Source organism: Rutidosis leptorrhynchoides, chromosome 5, assembly GCF_046630445.1.
Source record: "Rutidosis leptorrhynchoides isolate AG116_Rl617_1_P2 chromosome 5, CSIRO_AGI_Rlap_v1, whole genome shotgun sequence".
In the NCBI taxonomy this organism is placed as follows: Eukaryota; Viridiplantae; Streptophyta; class Magnoliopsida; order Asterales; family Asteraceae; genus Rutidosis; species Rutidosis leptorrhynchoides.
The window spans coordinates 54,400,199-54,418,566 of NC_092337.1; the positions used below are offsets into that span (position 1 = coordinate 54,400,199).

Consider the following 18,368-nt stretch of genomic DNA (forward strand, 5'->3'; position numbering starts at 1 on the left):
AGGTTCAGATACGGGGTGGTGTGGTTGGTGGTGGTGTTGAGGTTTAGTGTTGGTATTTTTTGGTTGATGTGTGGGTTCGGTTTCAGGGTGGTGTGGTTGATAATGATGATGGTGTTGAGGTCTGGCATGGGTTGGAAAAGGAGGGTGGTTATTGTGGTGTGTTGGGTGGTAATTAGGTTGTTTTTGTGGAGGGTGTTGAACTGATCGATAGGAAGGGTGTTGGTTCGTTGTATGCCTTTTTCTCATAGAATTAAAAACCACCTCGTTGAATTTCCTTCCGTCATTGAAGGAGTTGAAGTTTCTGTTTTCGTTCAGGCCTGGAAAGTCTCTTTGGTTCCATGTGTATTCGTTTCTTCCTGACACGTCTCCGAATGTCTTCTTTTCGGCTCTTTCTTTGTACACTCTTAAGTTAGTGTTTTCAACCTGGATATTAGATAATTTAATTGCAAACATCTCAGGATTCAGGATGTCTTCATATCTAACAAAACCGTACCGTTGTCCATTCTTCAAAGGATTTTTGGCCATGTAAATGTCGTTCACCTTCCCATGATTCTTGAAAAATCTCCACATATCTGTAACCATCCATGTTGTAGGGAAATTGAAAAACAAAAACGATGTAACCCGTTTGCCGCTTACCCTTGGATTAGTACCGTAGTCGAAACCATTGTATTCCTTTTGCACCGCCACCGTGCTCCCAACGTTGCCGTAACTTGCTCTGAAGGAGTGCTTTCTCTCACTTCTCTCTCTCTCATGTTTGTTTTTAATATTTGGATACTTTCTTTCATATTCTTTATATGGAACAATTATACTTAGCTACTTTATATTCCTTAAGCATGAAGCTTGATACTAATAAAATATCAAAACATAATACGTCAACATTGTAACTCTAGCAAAAACTATGCAATGAACGGGCTTTGACTAGTTGTATAATATAAGGTAATTGATATTTCCAACAACACTGTATATAGTGAAATGTATTTTTCATTTGATACATAACACGGATAGTCCTTGTAATTTACACAAATTACACGCTGAGTCCCTAAACTAATTTTATTGCGCTGACAATCCTTATGGTTTGCGGTTGTTGTGCGTGTAGTCCCTGACATTGACGATCGCTAAAAAATCGGTCAACTACTAGTTACTTGTCTTACACGTGAGGGTGTTTTGGTATTTTAACCGACATTTCGCCCATCCTCTTACTTGCCTTTTATCTTTTTCCTTCCCCTTATATATTTCCTCCAAAATCATAAGAACTATAACATAAATCTAAAACGTTAAACTCAGAACCCCAATCACATAATCACATCGATTCGAAATATTTACTTCAAAATAATGACAAACCACAAGGACTGTCCAGATAATTATGTCTTTTATTTTTCTAATGTGACTTTTTAACTTAAACAGCTTTTTAAGGTTGTTATTAAAAAATTCGGACATACAAAAATCGTTAATACATTAAAAGTAACCACTCACTTTTTACAAAGAACTATCTACAACTAGCTTCAAATTCTAAGATATGAGAAGGATTATCTACATTTTATCTTTCTCATACTCCACTTTTGTAAAATTGAGTTTTGATTTTTGTTTTGTAACCAGCTTAATACTCCCTCCGTCCTCAAAAAACTGTTCACCTTTCTATTTTTGTTTGTCCCAACATTATTGTCCCTTTCTCTTAAAGATTATTAAATATCATTGAAGTTTCAATTATTTCCCTTTAATTTTAGAAATTCAACTATAAATATATCAATTAATTTATTAGTTACTTTTTATAACTACATGAAGGATAAATTAGACAATTCATTACTACATCTTAAATCTAACAAAAAGTCAAACACTAAGGTTTTTTTATGCATTACATTAATTTCTTATTCATTATGGATGTCATTGGTAAAAACTTATTTGTTATTTAGGAATTGAAAAGTAATTAAATAATGTAAACAACACTACGATACTTAGTTAACAAATCTTTCAATTTAAATCTCTTCTTAATTACGATACCTCGTTAATCAATCAATCAAATCAATTAATCTAAATTAGGGAGTATATAATCGCACTATTCTTACTAGTGGTGAAGATCCAAACCTTTTAGCTACGAGATCCCAAATAAAAATGGGGTGTTCGATATCGGGACTAAACGCCCTATACGACGCCGTTAACGGCGGTGCTGATGTTTGGATCAACGACAACCGGTTCAAGGTCGTCCGTCAGCTCGGTGAAGGTGGTTTCGCCTACGTGTTCCTTGTTAAAGAAGTTATCTCCGATGTCTCCGGTGGTGGTGTGTCTACCAAATTTAAAGATCCATCTCATATCTCCGGTAAATTTCAAACTCCCCCAAATCAATCAAGATTCGATTTTTAGTGGTTCTTTTGGAATTTTAAATAATGGGGTATTGCATTCTTTGATTTTGGTAATGATAAAATTTGATTTTTTAGAAGAATTTCAGATTTTATAGATGGAACAATTGTTTGGTTTTTGTATGTGTAGAGGATGGAACTTATGCTATGAAAAAAGTGTTGATTCAGAATAATGATCAGTTGGAGTTAGTTAAGGAAGAGATTCGTGTTTCGTCGTTGTTTTGTCATCGGAATTTGTTGCCGTTGCTTGATCATGCTATTATTCCGGTTAAGGTAAGTTCAATTAGTTCTGTTTGTATCCAGGTTTGTGATCATATAAAATGTATCTTACTACTATAAGTGAAAAGCATAATAGTGTTTAATTAGTACTGAATTCTATGATTAAAGATTGTGCAGCCAGATATTCAGTGTTGTTTACAACTTTTTAAAGCTTAGTAACTCTAAGCAACATCAGAACAACGTTTATGTATCGTATGCTGAAAGATTTCATGTTTACCTGTTTAGGGTTATTTCAGAGCTTTAGGCTAAAAATATATGTAAAAGTAATCATTTATATCAAAAGATGTTACCGAGTAGTTGCGTTTTCATTGGCTTGTTGTATTACTCTTTACGATGATTTTTTAAGAACAATAATACCTGATCAGTCGAACATGGACTTTGTAATGCATAAGATTTTTGTCTTCACTTTGGTTTTTGAATCTTAATTAAGTGTGATTTTATTATCTTTTAAAATGGAAATTATTTGGTTGACCAGGGCACACCTGAACAGACCTGGACACATGAAGCGTACTTATTGTTTCCTGTACATTTGGATGGGACATTGTTGGACAATGCAAAAACGATGAAATCGAAAAAGGAGTTCTTTTCTACTTCTGATGTTCTTCAAATTTTCAGACAGGTAATGTATATGATCTCTGTGCATCGAGACCTAACACAGTGTCATTTGGTAAATAGAAGTGCACATAACCATACAAACACATACACACAAAGACACATAGGATATAGTCGTGTATATTCGTGTTGATATTTGTACACAAAGTATCCTCTTTAGAAAAATCTGGATTGCAGCTTTGTGCAGGACTTGAGCATTTGCATACTCTCGAGCCTCCATATGCGCATAATGATGTTAAACCAGGAAATGTTCTTCTTACGCATCGTAAAGGACAACCACCTTTGGCGATATTAATGGATTTTGGAAGTGCTCGACCCGCTCGGAGACAAATCCGTTCTCGATCAGAGGCATTGCAACTGCAGGTTGTCATTTTAACTGTATAATTATATAGTTATTAGTTTGTGATTGCCCACTTCATACTACATTGCATTTAATCTTCTATAGCGAGAATTGAAAAATTGTTACTTTTTATAACTTCTAATAGTTGTAGTTATTTCAGCTCAATGGGTACTTGCCTACTTGGTGCTGCCTTTAAATGAAGATGATTGAATTTTGTTTATTGATTTTTCTCTCAAACATCTTCATAATTGTGCATAAAGCTTCCTAAAAATTATATACTATAATTTAAATTTGTTGTTGATGTTATAATAATAATAATAATATAGATATGGATAGTCAATTTTGGTGTATACATATAGTCAATTTTGGTACACAAAGTATGTATTTTTATATTAAGATTTTAGGCTATAAATACTCATGAATGCAAGCATTAAACTTGCACCATTTCTCACACTTACAAAGTGTTTCTTTCTTTCTCTCCATTATCATCTTTGTTCTTACACTTCATTATTAGTATTCTAAATCAAGAATCAAACCACTAAAGGTAGTTATAAGCCTACTGAATTATAACATCAAGAATCAAACCACTAAAGGTAGTTATAAGCCTACTGAATTATAACACGTTATCAGCACGATAATCTTAATACTAAATATGGTTGGCTCTGCCACCAAAATGATATATGGTCGGTTATACCACCAAAATGATATATGGTCGGTTATACCACCAAAATGATATATGGTCGGTTATACCACCAGAATGATATAGGTCGGTTATACCACCTGAAAAAATATATGGTCGACACTGTCGCCAAATTTTCATTTATGTTTACTAATATTTATATTTTTGTTATATAACATTTATTTATGATTGCTTACACATGGTCGACACTGTCACCTACTTATCATTTATGTTATATTAAATTTATGTTTAATGTTTATATACTTATGAATATAAATTGACTCTAATTTATCATGATGTTTGTTTTAATTTTTGATAATAGAAAATGTCGAATCTGGAAAAGCTTAAATTTACTCCTTTAGAATCAACTGGAAACAACTACATGCCATGGGTTATAAAAGTAAAAATGCATCTTAAATCAATGGGCATTCTTGAAACCATAAATGAAAACAACACTTGTTCTGAAAAAGAACAAGCTACGGCATGTTGCTTTATTCATCAACATATTGATGAATGCTTACAAAATAATTATGTGACTGTAGAAGATCCCCATATTTTATGGGAAGGTCTCAAAAGCAGATTCAATAATCAAAGAGAAATTTTACTTCCAGCTGCAATGGAACAATGGAGAACATTAAGGTTCCAAGACTTTAAGAAAGTAAATGAATACAGCTCAGCTCTGTATAATACATGTTCACAACTTAAATTCTGTGGACATGAAATTAGTGATGCAGACATGATGGAGAAAACTTTCTCCACAATGAATGCTGCAAACATCACAGTGCAAAGAAATTTGAGAATGCTAAAGTTCAAAACATATCCTGAACTTAATTCATATCTCTTAGTTGCAGAGCAAAATGATGAGCTATTAATGAAAAATCAGCAATCCCGTCCTACTGGTACACTTGCAATCCCTGAAGCAAATACTGCAAATAATTATAAACAGGGACAAGGACGCGGGCAAGGTCGTGGTTATAATAACCATCACCATCATCATGCCAAAAGCCATAACTATGGTAGAAACCATCCTTATGGTAATGGTAATGGGCGTGGACGTGGTCGTGGTCGTGGCCGTGGTGGTCAAAGAAATAGTAATCCACGAAAATATAAATATCAACCACAAAACAAGCCCATTAAACAAGATGTTGAAGAAAATTCTTCTAAAAATTCTGAAGAATCTTGCTACAGATGTGGTAGAATGGGTCACTGGGCTAATACTTGCCGAACATCTAAACATCTTGTTAAGATGTATCAGGATTCGCTGAAAGGTAAAGAAAAGGAAGTAAATTTTGTGGATAATATTGATCCAACAGTCACTGAGAAACCATCTGATTTATATGAAGATTTCTTGAATGTTTAAGTTGTGTGTCTTTTGAAAAATAAACGATTTAATATCGTCTGTCTTTGTCATTATGTTTGCTAAATGTTTCAGTACTATCTATTTGCGTTTAAAATATTGTGTAATATTAATGTACTCACTATTTATTTCTTATATATGAAGTTCAATATGAATTTTGCTGGAATACAACATCAATCAAGTGGTGGAGATCTCTGTATAGCAGATAGTGGAACTACACACACTATACTTAAATCCGAGAAATATTTTATTGATCTAAAACCAACGGAAGGAACTATACATACAATATCAGGACCTGCTAACTTGATAAAAGGGATAGGAAAGGCAAATTTCATACTACCAAATGGTACAAAATTTTTAATAAATGATGCCTTATTTTCTCCCAAGTCAAGCAGAAATTTATTGAGTTTCTCCGACATATACCTTAACGGGTATGATTATCAGTCAGTGACAACAGAAAATGAGAAATATTTAAGTATCACTGACAAGAGTCATGTGGTTGAAAAACTGCCAAGACTTAGTTCTGGATTACATTATACACATATAAATGTACCAGAAATACATATGGTAGTTAACGAAAAATATATTGATCCTGGTGTATTAAGTTTATGGCATAACAGATTAGGCCATCCAGGATCAACAATGATGAAAAGGATTATTGAATGTACTCATGGACATCCACTAAAGGATAGAAAAATCCATCATGATACAATGGTTCCATGTACATCTTGCTCTCTTGGAAAATTGATAACTAGACCCTCACCACTTAAGGTTGAGAAAGAATCACCAATGTTTCTTGAAAGAATTCAAGGTGATATATGTGGACCAATTCATCCACCATGTGGACCATTTAGATATTTCATGGTTCTAATAGACGCATCTAGCAGATGGTCTCATGTTTGTCTGTTATCAAGCCGTAATGTGGCATTTGCAAAATTTCTTGCCCAAATTATTAAATTGAGAGCTCATTTTCCTGATTACACCATTAAAAGGGTGAGACTTGATAATGCTGGTGAATTTACATCTCAAGCATTTAATGACTATTGCATGTCTATAGGAATTGTTGTTGAACATTCTGTTGCTCATGTGCATACACAAAATGGTTTAGCCGAGTCATTGATTAAACGTTTACAGTTAATCGCTAGACCATTGATAATGAGAACAAAACTCCCTGTATCTATATGGGGTCATGCAATTTTACATGCTGCTGCATTGATTCGCATCAGACCAAGTGCAAGTCATAAATATTCCCCCCTACAACTTGCTTTTGGTCAAGAGCCAAATATTTCCCATCTTAGAACATTTGGTTGTGCAGTGTATGTTCCAATTGTGACACCACAACGTACAAAAATGGGTCCTCAAAGGAGGTTGGGAATATATGTTGGATATGAAACATCTTCAATATTAAGGTATATTGAACCTATGACAGGTGACGTTTTTACAGCACGTTTTGCTGATTGTCATTTTAATGAAACATTGTTCCCTAGATTAGGGGGAGAAATGAAAAATAAAGAAAATGATGTTTCATGGTGTGAACCTCAATTAAAGTATCTTGATCCTCGCACAAAAGAATGCGAGACAGAAGTTCAAAAGATAATGCATATACAAGAACTTGCAAATCAATTGCCTGATGCATTTACAGATACAAAAACGGTGACAAAATCATATATACCAGCAGTAAATACTCCAGCTCGAATTGAAATTCCAAAAGCTGGCAATAACGTCACTCATGAATCTTTGCCACGTCAGAAACGTGGAAGACCAATCGGTTCAAAGGATAAAAATCCTCGAAAAAGAAAATCAGCTGATAATGAAGTAAAAGAAAGTGTTCAAGAAGAACCACAAATCAGTACTCCTACTGCAGAGGAGATTGATGATGTCAATACAGAAATTGCAATCAATTATGCATATTCAAAAATATTATGGAACCGAAATGAAATGAAAAATCTTGATGAGAAATTTTCATTTAATGTTGCATATGACATCATGAATAATGATGATGATCCAGAACCAACATCTATGGTTGAATGTCAAAATAGACATGATTGGGCTCAATGGAAAGAAGCAATACGAGCTGAATTAGAATCACTCAATAAAAGAAAAGTTTTCGGATCCATCATTCTCACTCCTAAAGATGTGAAACCTGTAGGATACAGATGGATTTTTGTCCGAAAAAGAAATGAGAAAAATGAAGTTACAAGGTATAAAGCTAGACTTGTAGCTCAAGGTTTTTCTCAAAGACCGGGAATTGATTATGAAGAAACTTATTCTCCTGTTATGGATGCAATTACCTTTAGGTACTTAATCAGTCTGGCAGTTTCTAAAAATTTAGAAATGCATCTCATGGATGTTGTGACTGCTTATCTATATGGATCACTTGATAGTGATATATATATGAAGATACCTGAAGGATTTAAGGTACCAGAAGCATCAAATGCAAAACCCAAAGAAATGTATTCGATTAAATTACAAAGATCTTTATATGGGTTAAAACAATCGGGACGTATGTGGTATAACCGATTAAGTGATTACTTGATAAGCAAAGGGTATACAAATAATCTTACTTGCCCTTGTGTTTTCATTAAGAAAACAACATCCGGATATGTGATCATAGCTGTTTATGTTGATGATCTTAACATCATAGGTACAAATAAAGAGATCCATGAAGCCATTCAACTTCTAAAGAAAGAATTTGAAATGAAAGATCTCGGAAAAACCAAGTATTGCCTTGGTTTACAAATTGAGCATATGCCTAATGGTTTACTTGTACATCAAACAACATATACTGAAAAGATTTTGAAACGTTTCAATATGGACAAGGCAAAACCATTAAGTACTCCTATGGTTGTTAGATCACTCAATGTTGAAGCTGATCCATTTCGTCCATGTGAAGATCAAGAAGACATTCTTGGACCAGAAGTACCATATCTTAGTGCAATTGGAGCTCTTATGTATCTTACAAATTGTACAAGACCTGACATTTCTTTTGCAGTTAATTTGTTGGCAAGGTTCAGCTCTGCTCCTACCAAAAGACACTGGAATGGGATCAAACACATATTTCGATACCTTCGAGGAACTACTGATTTAGGATTATTTTATTCTAACGAATCAAAACAAGATTTGGTTGGTTATGCAGATGCAGGTTATTTATCTGATCCACATAAAGCTAAATCTCAAACTGGATATGTATTCCTAAATGGAGGTACTGCAATATCATGGCGTTCTCAAAAACAAACACTTGTTGCTACATCGTCAAATCATGCCGAAGTGATTGCATTACATGAAGCTACTCGAGAATGTTTTTGGTTGAGATCAATGACACAACTCATTACTGATTCTTGTGGACTAGAACGCGATAAAAGTCCAACAACTATCTATGAAGATAATGCAGCTTGCATAGCACAGATGAAAGAAGGGTATATCAAAAGTGACCGAACAAAACACATACCACCTAGATTCTTCTCATACACTCAAAATCTCATTAAGGACAACCAGATTGAAATGAGATATGTGCAATCTAGCAAAAACTCTGCTGATCTTTTCACGAAAGCACTTCCAACTGCTATTTTCAGAACACACGTTCATAACATTGGCATGAGACATGTTCAAAAGATGTAACAGCTGAAGCGATGTCTACTTGAGGGGGAGTCAACTCCATGCTGCACTCTTTTTCCCTTAGCTAAAGTTTTTTCCCACTGGGTTTTCTTTAGCAAGGTTTTTAACGAGACAGTAATTTATAGTTGATCTTCAACAAAATAAAATTGCTATCCAAGGGGGAGTGTTATAATAATAATAATAATATAGATATGGATAGTCAATTTTGGTGTATACATATAGTCAATTTTGGTACACAAAGTATGTATTTTTATATTAAGATTTTAGGCTATAAATACTCATGAATGCAAGCATTAAACTTGCACCATTTCTCACACTTACAAAGTGTTTCTTTCTTTCTCTCCATTATCATCTTTGTTCTTACACTTCATTATTAGTATTCTAAATCAAGAATCAAACCACTAAAGGTAGTTATAAGCCTACTGAATTATAACATCAAGAATCAAACCACTAAAGGTAGTTATAAGCCTACTGAATTATAACAATTGAAATAATATAATTTTTGTAAAGAATTGGAGAATAAGTGTTGCTGGTCAACTCAACTCATACTATAACTTACACATTTGACACGTTTTGCGACCCACCCATTTTGCCACATCTACTGCCTATACATATTTCACAATTTTTCTGACCACCCCTGTGTTTGACTATTGACCAGGAATGGGCGTCAGAGCACGTTTCAGCACCCTTTCGAGCTCCTGAATTGTGGGATTGCCCCAGTCATGCAGACATTGATGAACGAACTGATATATGGTCACTCGGTTGCACTTTATTCGCCATTATGTAAGATCTCTTTTAGTGAATCAGATTTTAGTGTGTGTTTATATTGGATGCTTCATATTCAGCTGTAACTGCACAATTAACTATTAACTATGTTATTAACTTGAAAATGATACTGAAAGTCCCAACAAACCAACCATTAGTTAATGCTTGAAACTGCTTGGGGGTGGAACTTTTGACCCATTTACCCATGAACGAATTGAACATGTAGATTGTTCCTGAAAGTGTATTTTTTTTCACGCATAACCCTTTCAAATTATCCTATTTAAAAGATTACATCACTATCAAAATAATATTTTTAAAAAAAAAAAAAATTCACATTTGACACAATTAGTATTTTTAAAGAATTGGAGAAAAATTGTTTATGGGTCAACGTACTGGAATACCCATTTTGACCCATTAGTCTAGTCGACACAATTTACCCATTCCAACTGTGAATATTGGATGGTAGTATCAGTATGTGTTAGCCACATATAGACTTGTAAGAATTTTGGCTTGTTAAAGGTCAATAACTTTAAAACATGGTCTGCTTATAAAACATGCAAAATATGTATATATTCCATGCATCTATATTCGTATGTGTCTATTTAACAGGTATGGCGTATCTCCATTTGAGTATGCACTAGGAGAATCGGGAGGAAGCTTGCAATTGGCGATTATCAATGGACATATAAAGTGGCCCGCAGGTCCAAAACCACCATATCCAGAAGCTTTACATCAGTTTGTGTCATGGATGCTCCAGCCTCAAGCCACAGTTCGACCACGTATTGATGACATCATCATTCACGTCGACAAGTTGATCTCAAAGTTCTCTCTTTAAACAAACTATAGTCAATTAGTAGATGACAGTTTATATAATCCTATTTAGTGGCTATTCCAGTTAGCATACAAGTGTTATTGACTCATTGCTAGTTTGTTGTTACAATTCAGATGTTATTGGCTTGTGAATGTATCTTTCTTTTAGATTATAATAATCATAAATGATGGATGGATTGTTGTGAACATAAATAACAAAAGAGTTTTGAATCTTGTGAATGTATCTTTTAGATCTGATATTGATATTGATATTGATATTGATATTTTATTTTATTTTATTTTTATATACTAATTGTGATGATAAATATTGTCGCTTCCCTTAATATACTTCGTGTCTTCGTCATATCACTTGAAACGACTTGATATTGATTTTGTCTCTTTTTTTTTTTCCTTTCTACGCCACTTGCTTAAGGCTTTTTTCACTTCTTTTTTACCTTTTATTTTTGCAAGGTTTTTGAAAGACAAGTATTTGGAATCACGGGAATAACGCACCCAACCGATTACTTTCCACGCATCACATGCTTTCGGGCGGAAATCCAAACCGCATTGCAGGGACCCGAACCGTAAACCATCCCGACGGGCAGGCGGATCGGGCCAAAGTCCTGGAATACGGGTCGGTAAAACCTTTCGGGGTCACTCCATAAATAGGGTAAATACCATGAAATGTTTTTTTTTACATTTTTTTTGAAAGGCAATAGTTGGCATCGTATACTCTCATTTGCCGCGCACACACGCGCTTTCGGGCTGTAACTCGAGCCATATTACATGGATCCAAACCTTAAACCATCTCGAAGGACAGACGAAGTATTATTTTTCATTTGGTGAAAAGTTTCTAACAAATCTAGATATGCATTAATGCATATTGTAATTTTAAACTATAGAACTTTAATTTAATAGTGATAGTGATAGTGATAGTGATAGTGATAGAGTTTAATTTAATTTACATAGCGAAACCATTAATTGCTGCATACGATCCGCGCAATGCGCATGTCATCTCTACTACTGAAACTTAAAGTGCGAACTCATTTTCTGCAGCAAAGAGCGAACATCTCTCCCCTCGTGTTGTTATAATTATAAATGGGACTGGTCTGGTCTGGTCAACTTTCTGAACCAAGTCACAGGTTCTTTTTCTTGCACAAGAGACACATTCTCTAACTTTTTTTGTAGTTGGCATCCCTTTTTACATGGTCCATTTCAGATTCACATTGCCTGTAGAAACAACTTATCTTGCATGATATATATGATCAAAATGACCTGATTACAACTTATTTTACGAGAGTTTTGTAAGGATATTAGGACCCAAAACAACGCAAGTGATTCAACAAGATCACTCAACGATAGTAATTCTACAAGATTACTAACCCACTTAATGAACGAAAGATTATAAAAGCAAGAAATGTAAATCGACACAAGAGATAACGTGGTTATATGCAGTCGTTGTGATTGCTTTAGTCCACGGACCAACTAGAGAATGTATTTGCTGAATATTTGTGGTGTGTTTACAATGAGTTACAAGAGGGTCTATTTATAGAATGATTTAAGGAGTAAGCTAAAAACAATTCCTTGAAACTTCATGTGAGTTTCCTGACAGCTTCGTGGAAGCTACATGTGAATTTCCTCACAACTTCGTGGAAGCCACATGTGAGTTTCCTAACAACTTCGTAGAAGCTACATGTGAGTTTTCTAACAACTTCGTGGAAGCTTCGTGGAAGCTTCGTGTGAGTTTCCTGGAATCTTCCCTCTAATTGTTTAAAGTTCTCCATATCTCCAACAATCTCCCACTTGGAGACTTTGAACAAACCCAACCTTCGTCAATCCAAAATATCAACGATCTAACCAAGAACGTTAAACCACCATTATACCGCCAAACTCCATTTGGGACACGCACACTCAACACATACTTCGGATGAGCAGACTTTCGATATAAGGTCTTCAACACTATTTGTTAGAATTGAAACATTAACTCTCTAATTCTCTAGTTGGGGTCTTCTCTCATCAATTCATTAGAAGACCAATTGAGGTAATGCAAAACCTCAATTTCTCTGTCGTAACAACCTTAGTAAACATATCAGCAGGATTCTTCGTATCAAGGATTTTCTCCAATAATAAAGTACCATCATTTATATGTTGTCGAATAAAATGATACCTTATATTGATGTGTTTCGTACGACTATGAAACACCGGATTCTTCCCAAGATGAACCGCACTTTGATTATCACAATTCAAGACGCAATAGTCTTGTCTTTTACCCAACTCACCTAAGAAGTTTTTCAACCAAACAAGCTCTTAAGAAGCTTCTGCAATAGCCATATATTCGGCTTCGGTGGTTGATAAAGCAACACTCTTTTGTAGTCGAGACATCCAACTAACAGCCGTCTTCCCTATTGTGAAAACATAACCCGTAGTGCTTTTCCCGAATCGTCACATCCACCCAAATTAGCATCCGCATAACCTCTAAGTATGACATTGCTTTTAGAGAAGCACAATCCCATATTAGAAGTACCTTTCAAATAACGAAGTAACCATTTAACCGCTTCCCAATGCTCTTTCCCCGGATTAGACATATAACGACTTACAACTCCCACTGCGTGAGCAATATCAGGTCTTGTACAAACCATGACATACATAACACTACCCACGGCCGATGCATATGGAACCTTTTCCATCTCCATTTTGTCTTCTTCCGTTTTAGGTGATTGACTTTTCGATAGCTTTATCGTATTACCCAAAGGCATAGAACGAGCCTTTGAATTTTCCATGTTAAACCTCTCTACAACTTTCTCAATATATTTGGATTGAGACAAGTATAGAGTACCCTTCACACGATCACGCACAATACTCATGCCAAGTATTTGCCTAGCACCACCAAGATCTTTCATCTCGAACTCATTAGAAAGTAATCCCTTCAACTTGTTGATTTCGGACATGTTGGAACCTGCAAGTAACATGTCATCAACATACAACAATAAGATTATGTAAGAAGACTTGAATTTCTTCAAGTAGCAACAGTGATATGCTTCACATCTTAAGAAACCAATCTTCTTCATAAACTCGTCAAACTTCAAGTACCATTGCCGAGGTGCTTGCTTCAATCCATACAAACTTTTCTTTAGCTTACAGACCCACTTCTCTTTACCCTTTACCTCAAAGCCTTCGGGTTGCCTCATATAGATCTCTTCATCAAGGTTACCATGTAAGAATGCAGTCTTCACATCTAGTTGCTCTAGATGTAAGTCCTCGGATGCAACCATAGAAAGTACCAAATGAATAGTAGTCATCTTCACCACCGGTGAAAATATCTCTTGGTAGTCAACTCCTTTCTTTTGTTGAAAGCCTTTAACCACCAAACGAGCCTTGTACCTTTTCTTGCCATCCAACTCATTCTTGATTCGATACACCCATTTACTTTGCAACGCCCTTTTATCATGAGGTAACTTCACTAGTGACCAAGTTTTATTCTTCTCAAGTTACCCCATCTCTTCTTTCATGGCAAGCTCCCATTGTATGGATTCTTTTGTCTTCCTTGCCTCAAAGTAACTTTCGGGTTCACCATTCTCGGTATAGAGCAAGTAGTTTACTGATGGAGAATACCTAGGATTAGGTTTAGGCACTCTAGTCGAGCGTCTTAGTGTAGGAGCAACCGAAATGGTTGGACCGGTTTCATTTGTGTCCTCCTCATCACTAGAACTCGCACTATGTTCGGAATCATCACCGCTTTTCGAATCATCCCCATCATTAGCCTTTTCTGATGCCTCACCGTTTATTGGTAATTCATTGTTTCCCGTACTCCCACTAGAACCTGTAAGATCATCAATAGAAACATAGTCAAAAGTAACATGACCCGGTTTAGGACTCCCCGTTTTCGGTTTGCCATAGACCGAATCTTCATCAAAAGTAACATCGCGAGAACGAATTAATTTTCTAGCCTCGTTATCCTAACAACGATAGCCCATTTCATCCGACCCGTAGCCTATGAAAATACACTTCTTTGACTTGGCCTCAAGCTTGTCTCTATCCGCATCTTTGGTTTTCACATAAGCATTACACCCAAAGATCCTAAGGTGATTATAACTCACCTTCTTACCTTGCCATTCTTCCTCGGGAATTCGAAAACCCAACGGTGTTGAGGGTCCCCTATTTATCAAATAAGCCGCCGTATTTACCGCATCCGCCCAAAACATCTTAGGCAAACCGGCATGTAGTCTCATACTCTTAGCCCTTTCATTTAACGTACGATTCATACGTTCGGCGACCCCATTGTGTTGCGGTGTCTCCGGTACCGTTTTCAACATTCTAATACCGAGCTTTGCACAATGGTCTTTAAACTCAAGACTACCATATTCCCCTCCATTATCCGACTTCAAGCACTTGACCTTCAAGTTAGTCTCATTTTCTACCATAGCTTTCCACTTCACAAATGTATTAAATACATCAGATTTAGCTTTAAGAAAATAAACCCATACCTTTCGAGTGGAGTCGTCAATGAAGGTGACATAATAGCGAGAACCTCCATGTGATTCTACATTCGTTGGACCAAATACATCCGTATGAACAAGCTCCAATTTCTCCAACTTAGGAGCATTTCCCGATTTCCCAAAAGTCACCTTCTTTTGCTTCCCATATACACATGGTTCGCAAAACCCAAGTTCTACCTTTTTCAAATCCGGAATTCTCCCACTCGAAGCAGCATCTTCATACCCTTCTCACTCATATGCCCGAGTCTTCGGTGCCATAGAGTTGATTCAGACTCAACATTAACTGTAGTAACCACCGTGTCTTCATCAAACACTTCAATCATATAAAGAGTTCCCCTTTTATGTCCACGAGCCACTACACAACTACCCTTAACCACCTTCCATTGGCGGTTTTCAAAAGTAACCGCGTTACCTTCATCATCTAATTGACCAACCGAAATAAGTTTCCTTTTTAATTTAGGAATGTACCTTACGTTTTTCAAGGTCCAATTAGAGCCAAGAGTAGTCTTCAATACAACATCTCCAATGCCCTCTATATTGAGTTGTTTGTCGTCCGCCAATCTCACCTTGCCTTGATATGAACGGAAATTCTTCATCATGCTTTTGACATGAGTAGCATGAAACGAAGCTCCCGAATCCAAAATCCAAGACTCCATAGAATTTTCAACACTACATAAAAGTGCATCATCACTTTCTTCCGCGGTCAAGTTCACACCTTTCGCCGGACCATTTTTACTATTCCTTTGAAAGTGTCCCTTTTGATTGCAACCCCAACAAACAGCTTCACTTCTGTCTTTAGAGAGTGCTTTCAAGCAAGCAAATGTCGTCTTCTCATTCACAACATTGTATACTACGTTCTTAGCAAGTGAAAGACGAATCGCACCCGAAGCTTGGCGATCCAAAAGCGTCCAATCGGCATCGTTCATGCCTTCAGGTTTGGTCTCTAACAGAGGTTGATGTAGCTTCTTTTGATACAAGTAGTCTTCGATTTGCATCTTTCAAAAGCCGAAGTCTCTCCCATCGAAACGGTCGATTCTTAACTTTTCGTCTTCCGCCATAGTTCCCTTAACGAAACCTTGAGCTCTGATACCAGTTGTAAGGATATTAGGACCCAAAACAACGCAAGTGATTCAACAAGATCACTCACCGATAGTAATTCTACAAGATTACTGAAATGTCCCGTTCTTATTGATTAAAAACGTTCCATATTAATTGATTTCGTTACGAGGTTTTGACCTCTATATGAGACGTTTTTCAAAGACTGCATTCATTTTTAAAACAAACCATAACCTTTATTTCATAAATAAAGGTTTAAAAAGCTTTACGTAGATTATCAAATAATGATAATCTAAAATATCATGTTTGCACAAGACCATTACATAATGGTTTACAATACAAATATGTTACATAGAAATCAGTTTCTTGAATGCAGTTTTTACACAATATCATACAAACATGGACTCCAAATCTTGTCCTTATTTTAGTATGCAACAGCGGAAGCTCTTAGTATTCACCTGAGAATAAACATGCTTTAAACGTCAACAAAAATGTTGGTGAGTTATAGGTTTAACCTATATATATCAAATCGTAACAATAGACCACAAGATTTCATATTTCAATACACATCTCATACATAGAGATAAAAATCATTCATATGGTGAACACCTGGTAACCGACATTAACAAGATGCATATATAAGAATATCCCCATCATTCTGGGACACCCTTCGGATATGATATAAATTTCGAAGTACTAAAGCATCCGGTACTTTGGATGGGGTTTGTTAGGCCCAATAGATCTATCTTTAGGATTCGCGTCAATTAGGTTGTCTGTTCCCTAATTCTTAGATTACCAGACTTAATAAAAAGGGGCATATTTGATTTCGATAATTCAACCATAGAATGTAGTTTCACGTACTTGTGTCTATTTTGTAAATCATTTATAAAACCTGCATGTATTCTCATCCCAAAAATATTAGATTTTAAAAGTGGGACTATAACTCACTTTCACAGATTTTTACTTCGTCGGGAAGTAAGACTTGGCCACTGGTTGATTCACGAACCTATAATAATATATACATATATATCAAAGTATGTTCAAAATATATTTACAATACTTTTAATATATTTTGATGTTTTAAGTATATTAAGTCAGCTGTCCTCGTTAGTAACCTACAACTAGTTGTCCACAGTTAGATGTACAAAAATAAATCGATAAATATTATCTTGAATCAATCCACGACCCAGTGTATACGTATCTCAGTATTGATCACAACTCAAACTATATATATTTTGGAATCAACCTCAACCCTGTATAGCTAACTCCAACATTCACATATAGAGTGTCTATGGTTGTTCCGAAATATATATAGATGTGTCGACATGATAGGTCGAAACATTGTATACGTGTCTATGGTATCTCAAGATTACATAATATACAATACAAGTTGATTAAGTTATGGTTGGAATAGATTTGTTACCAATTTTCACGTAGCTAAAATGAGAAAAATTATCCAATCTTGTTTTACCCATAACTTCTTCATTTTAAATCCGTTTTGAGTGAATCAAATTGCTATGGTTTCATATTGAACTCTATTTTATGAATATAAACAGAAAAAGTATAGGTTTATAGTCTGAAAAATAAGTTACAAGTCGTTTTTGTAAAGGTAGTCATTTCAGTCGAAAGAACGACGTCTAGATGACCATTTTAGCAAACATACTTCCACTTTGAGTTTAACCATAATTTTTGGATATAGTTTCATGTTCATAATAAAAATCATTTTCCCAGAATAACAATTTTTAAATCAAAGTTTATCATAGTTTTTAATTAACTAACCCAAAACAGCCCGCGGTGTTACTACGACGGCGTAAATCCGATTTTACGGTGTTTTTCGTGTTTCCAGGTTTTAAATCATTAAGTTAGCATATCATATAGATATAGAACATGTGTTTAGTTGATTTTAAAAGTCAAGTTAGAATGATTAACTTTTATTTGCGAACAAGTTTAGAATTAACTAAACTATGTTCTAGTGATTACAAGTTTAAACCTTCGAATAAGATAG

The 18,368-nt window shown here is 35.3% G+C and overlaps 1 protein-coding gene across 1 annotated transcript; it reads left to right on the forward strand.

Annotated features, from left to right (window-relative positions):
• The first annotated feature begins 2,021 nt into the window (after nucleotides 1–2,021).
• LOC139847518 (uncharacterized) lies at nucleotides 2,022–11,041 on the forward strand. The gene is made up of 6 exons (XM_071837192.1): nucleotides 2,022–2,314; nucleotides 2,485–2,627; nucleotides 3,109–3,252; nucleotides 3,423–3,608; nucleotides 9,895–10,019; nucleotides 10,611–11,041. Exons 1-6 carry the CDS (start codon nucleotides 2,110–2,112, stop codon nucleotides 10,834–10,836), a joined length of 1,029 nt encoding a protein of 342 aa, XP_071693293.1. The 5' UTR covers nucleotides 2,022–2,109; the 3' UTR covers nucleotides 10,837–11,041.
• The last annotated feature ends 7,327 nt before the right edge of the window (nucleotides 11,042–18,368 follow it).

Excerpts from the sequence above, each read along its gene's own strand:
- LOC139847518 (XM_071837192.1), top strand. The coding sequence starts at position 2,110 with ATGGGGTGTTCGATATCGGGACTAAACGCCCTATACGACGCCGTTAAC. Across the intron at positions 2,628-3,108 it reads ATGCTATTATTCCGGTTAAG|GGCACACCTGAACAGACCTG; the intron begins GTAAGTTCAATT and ends TTGGTTGACCAG. Across the intron at positions 3,253-3,422 it reads TTCTTCAAATTTTCAGACAG|CTTTGTGCAGGACTTGAGCA; the intron begins GTAATGTATATG and ends TCTGGATTGCAG.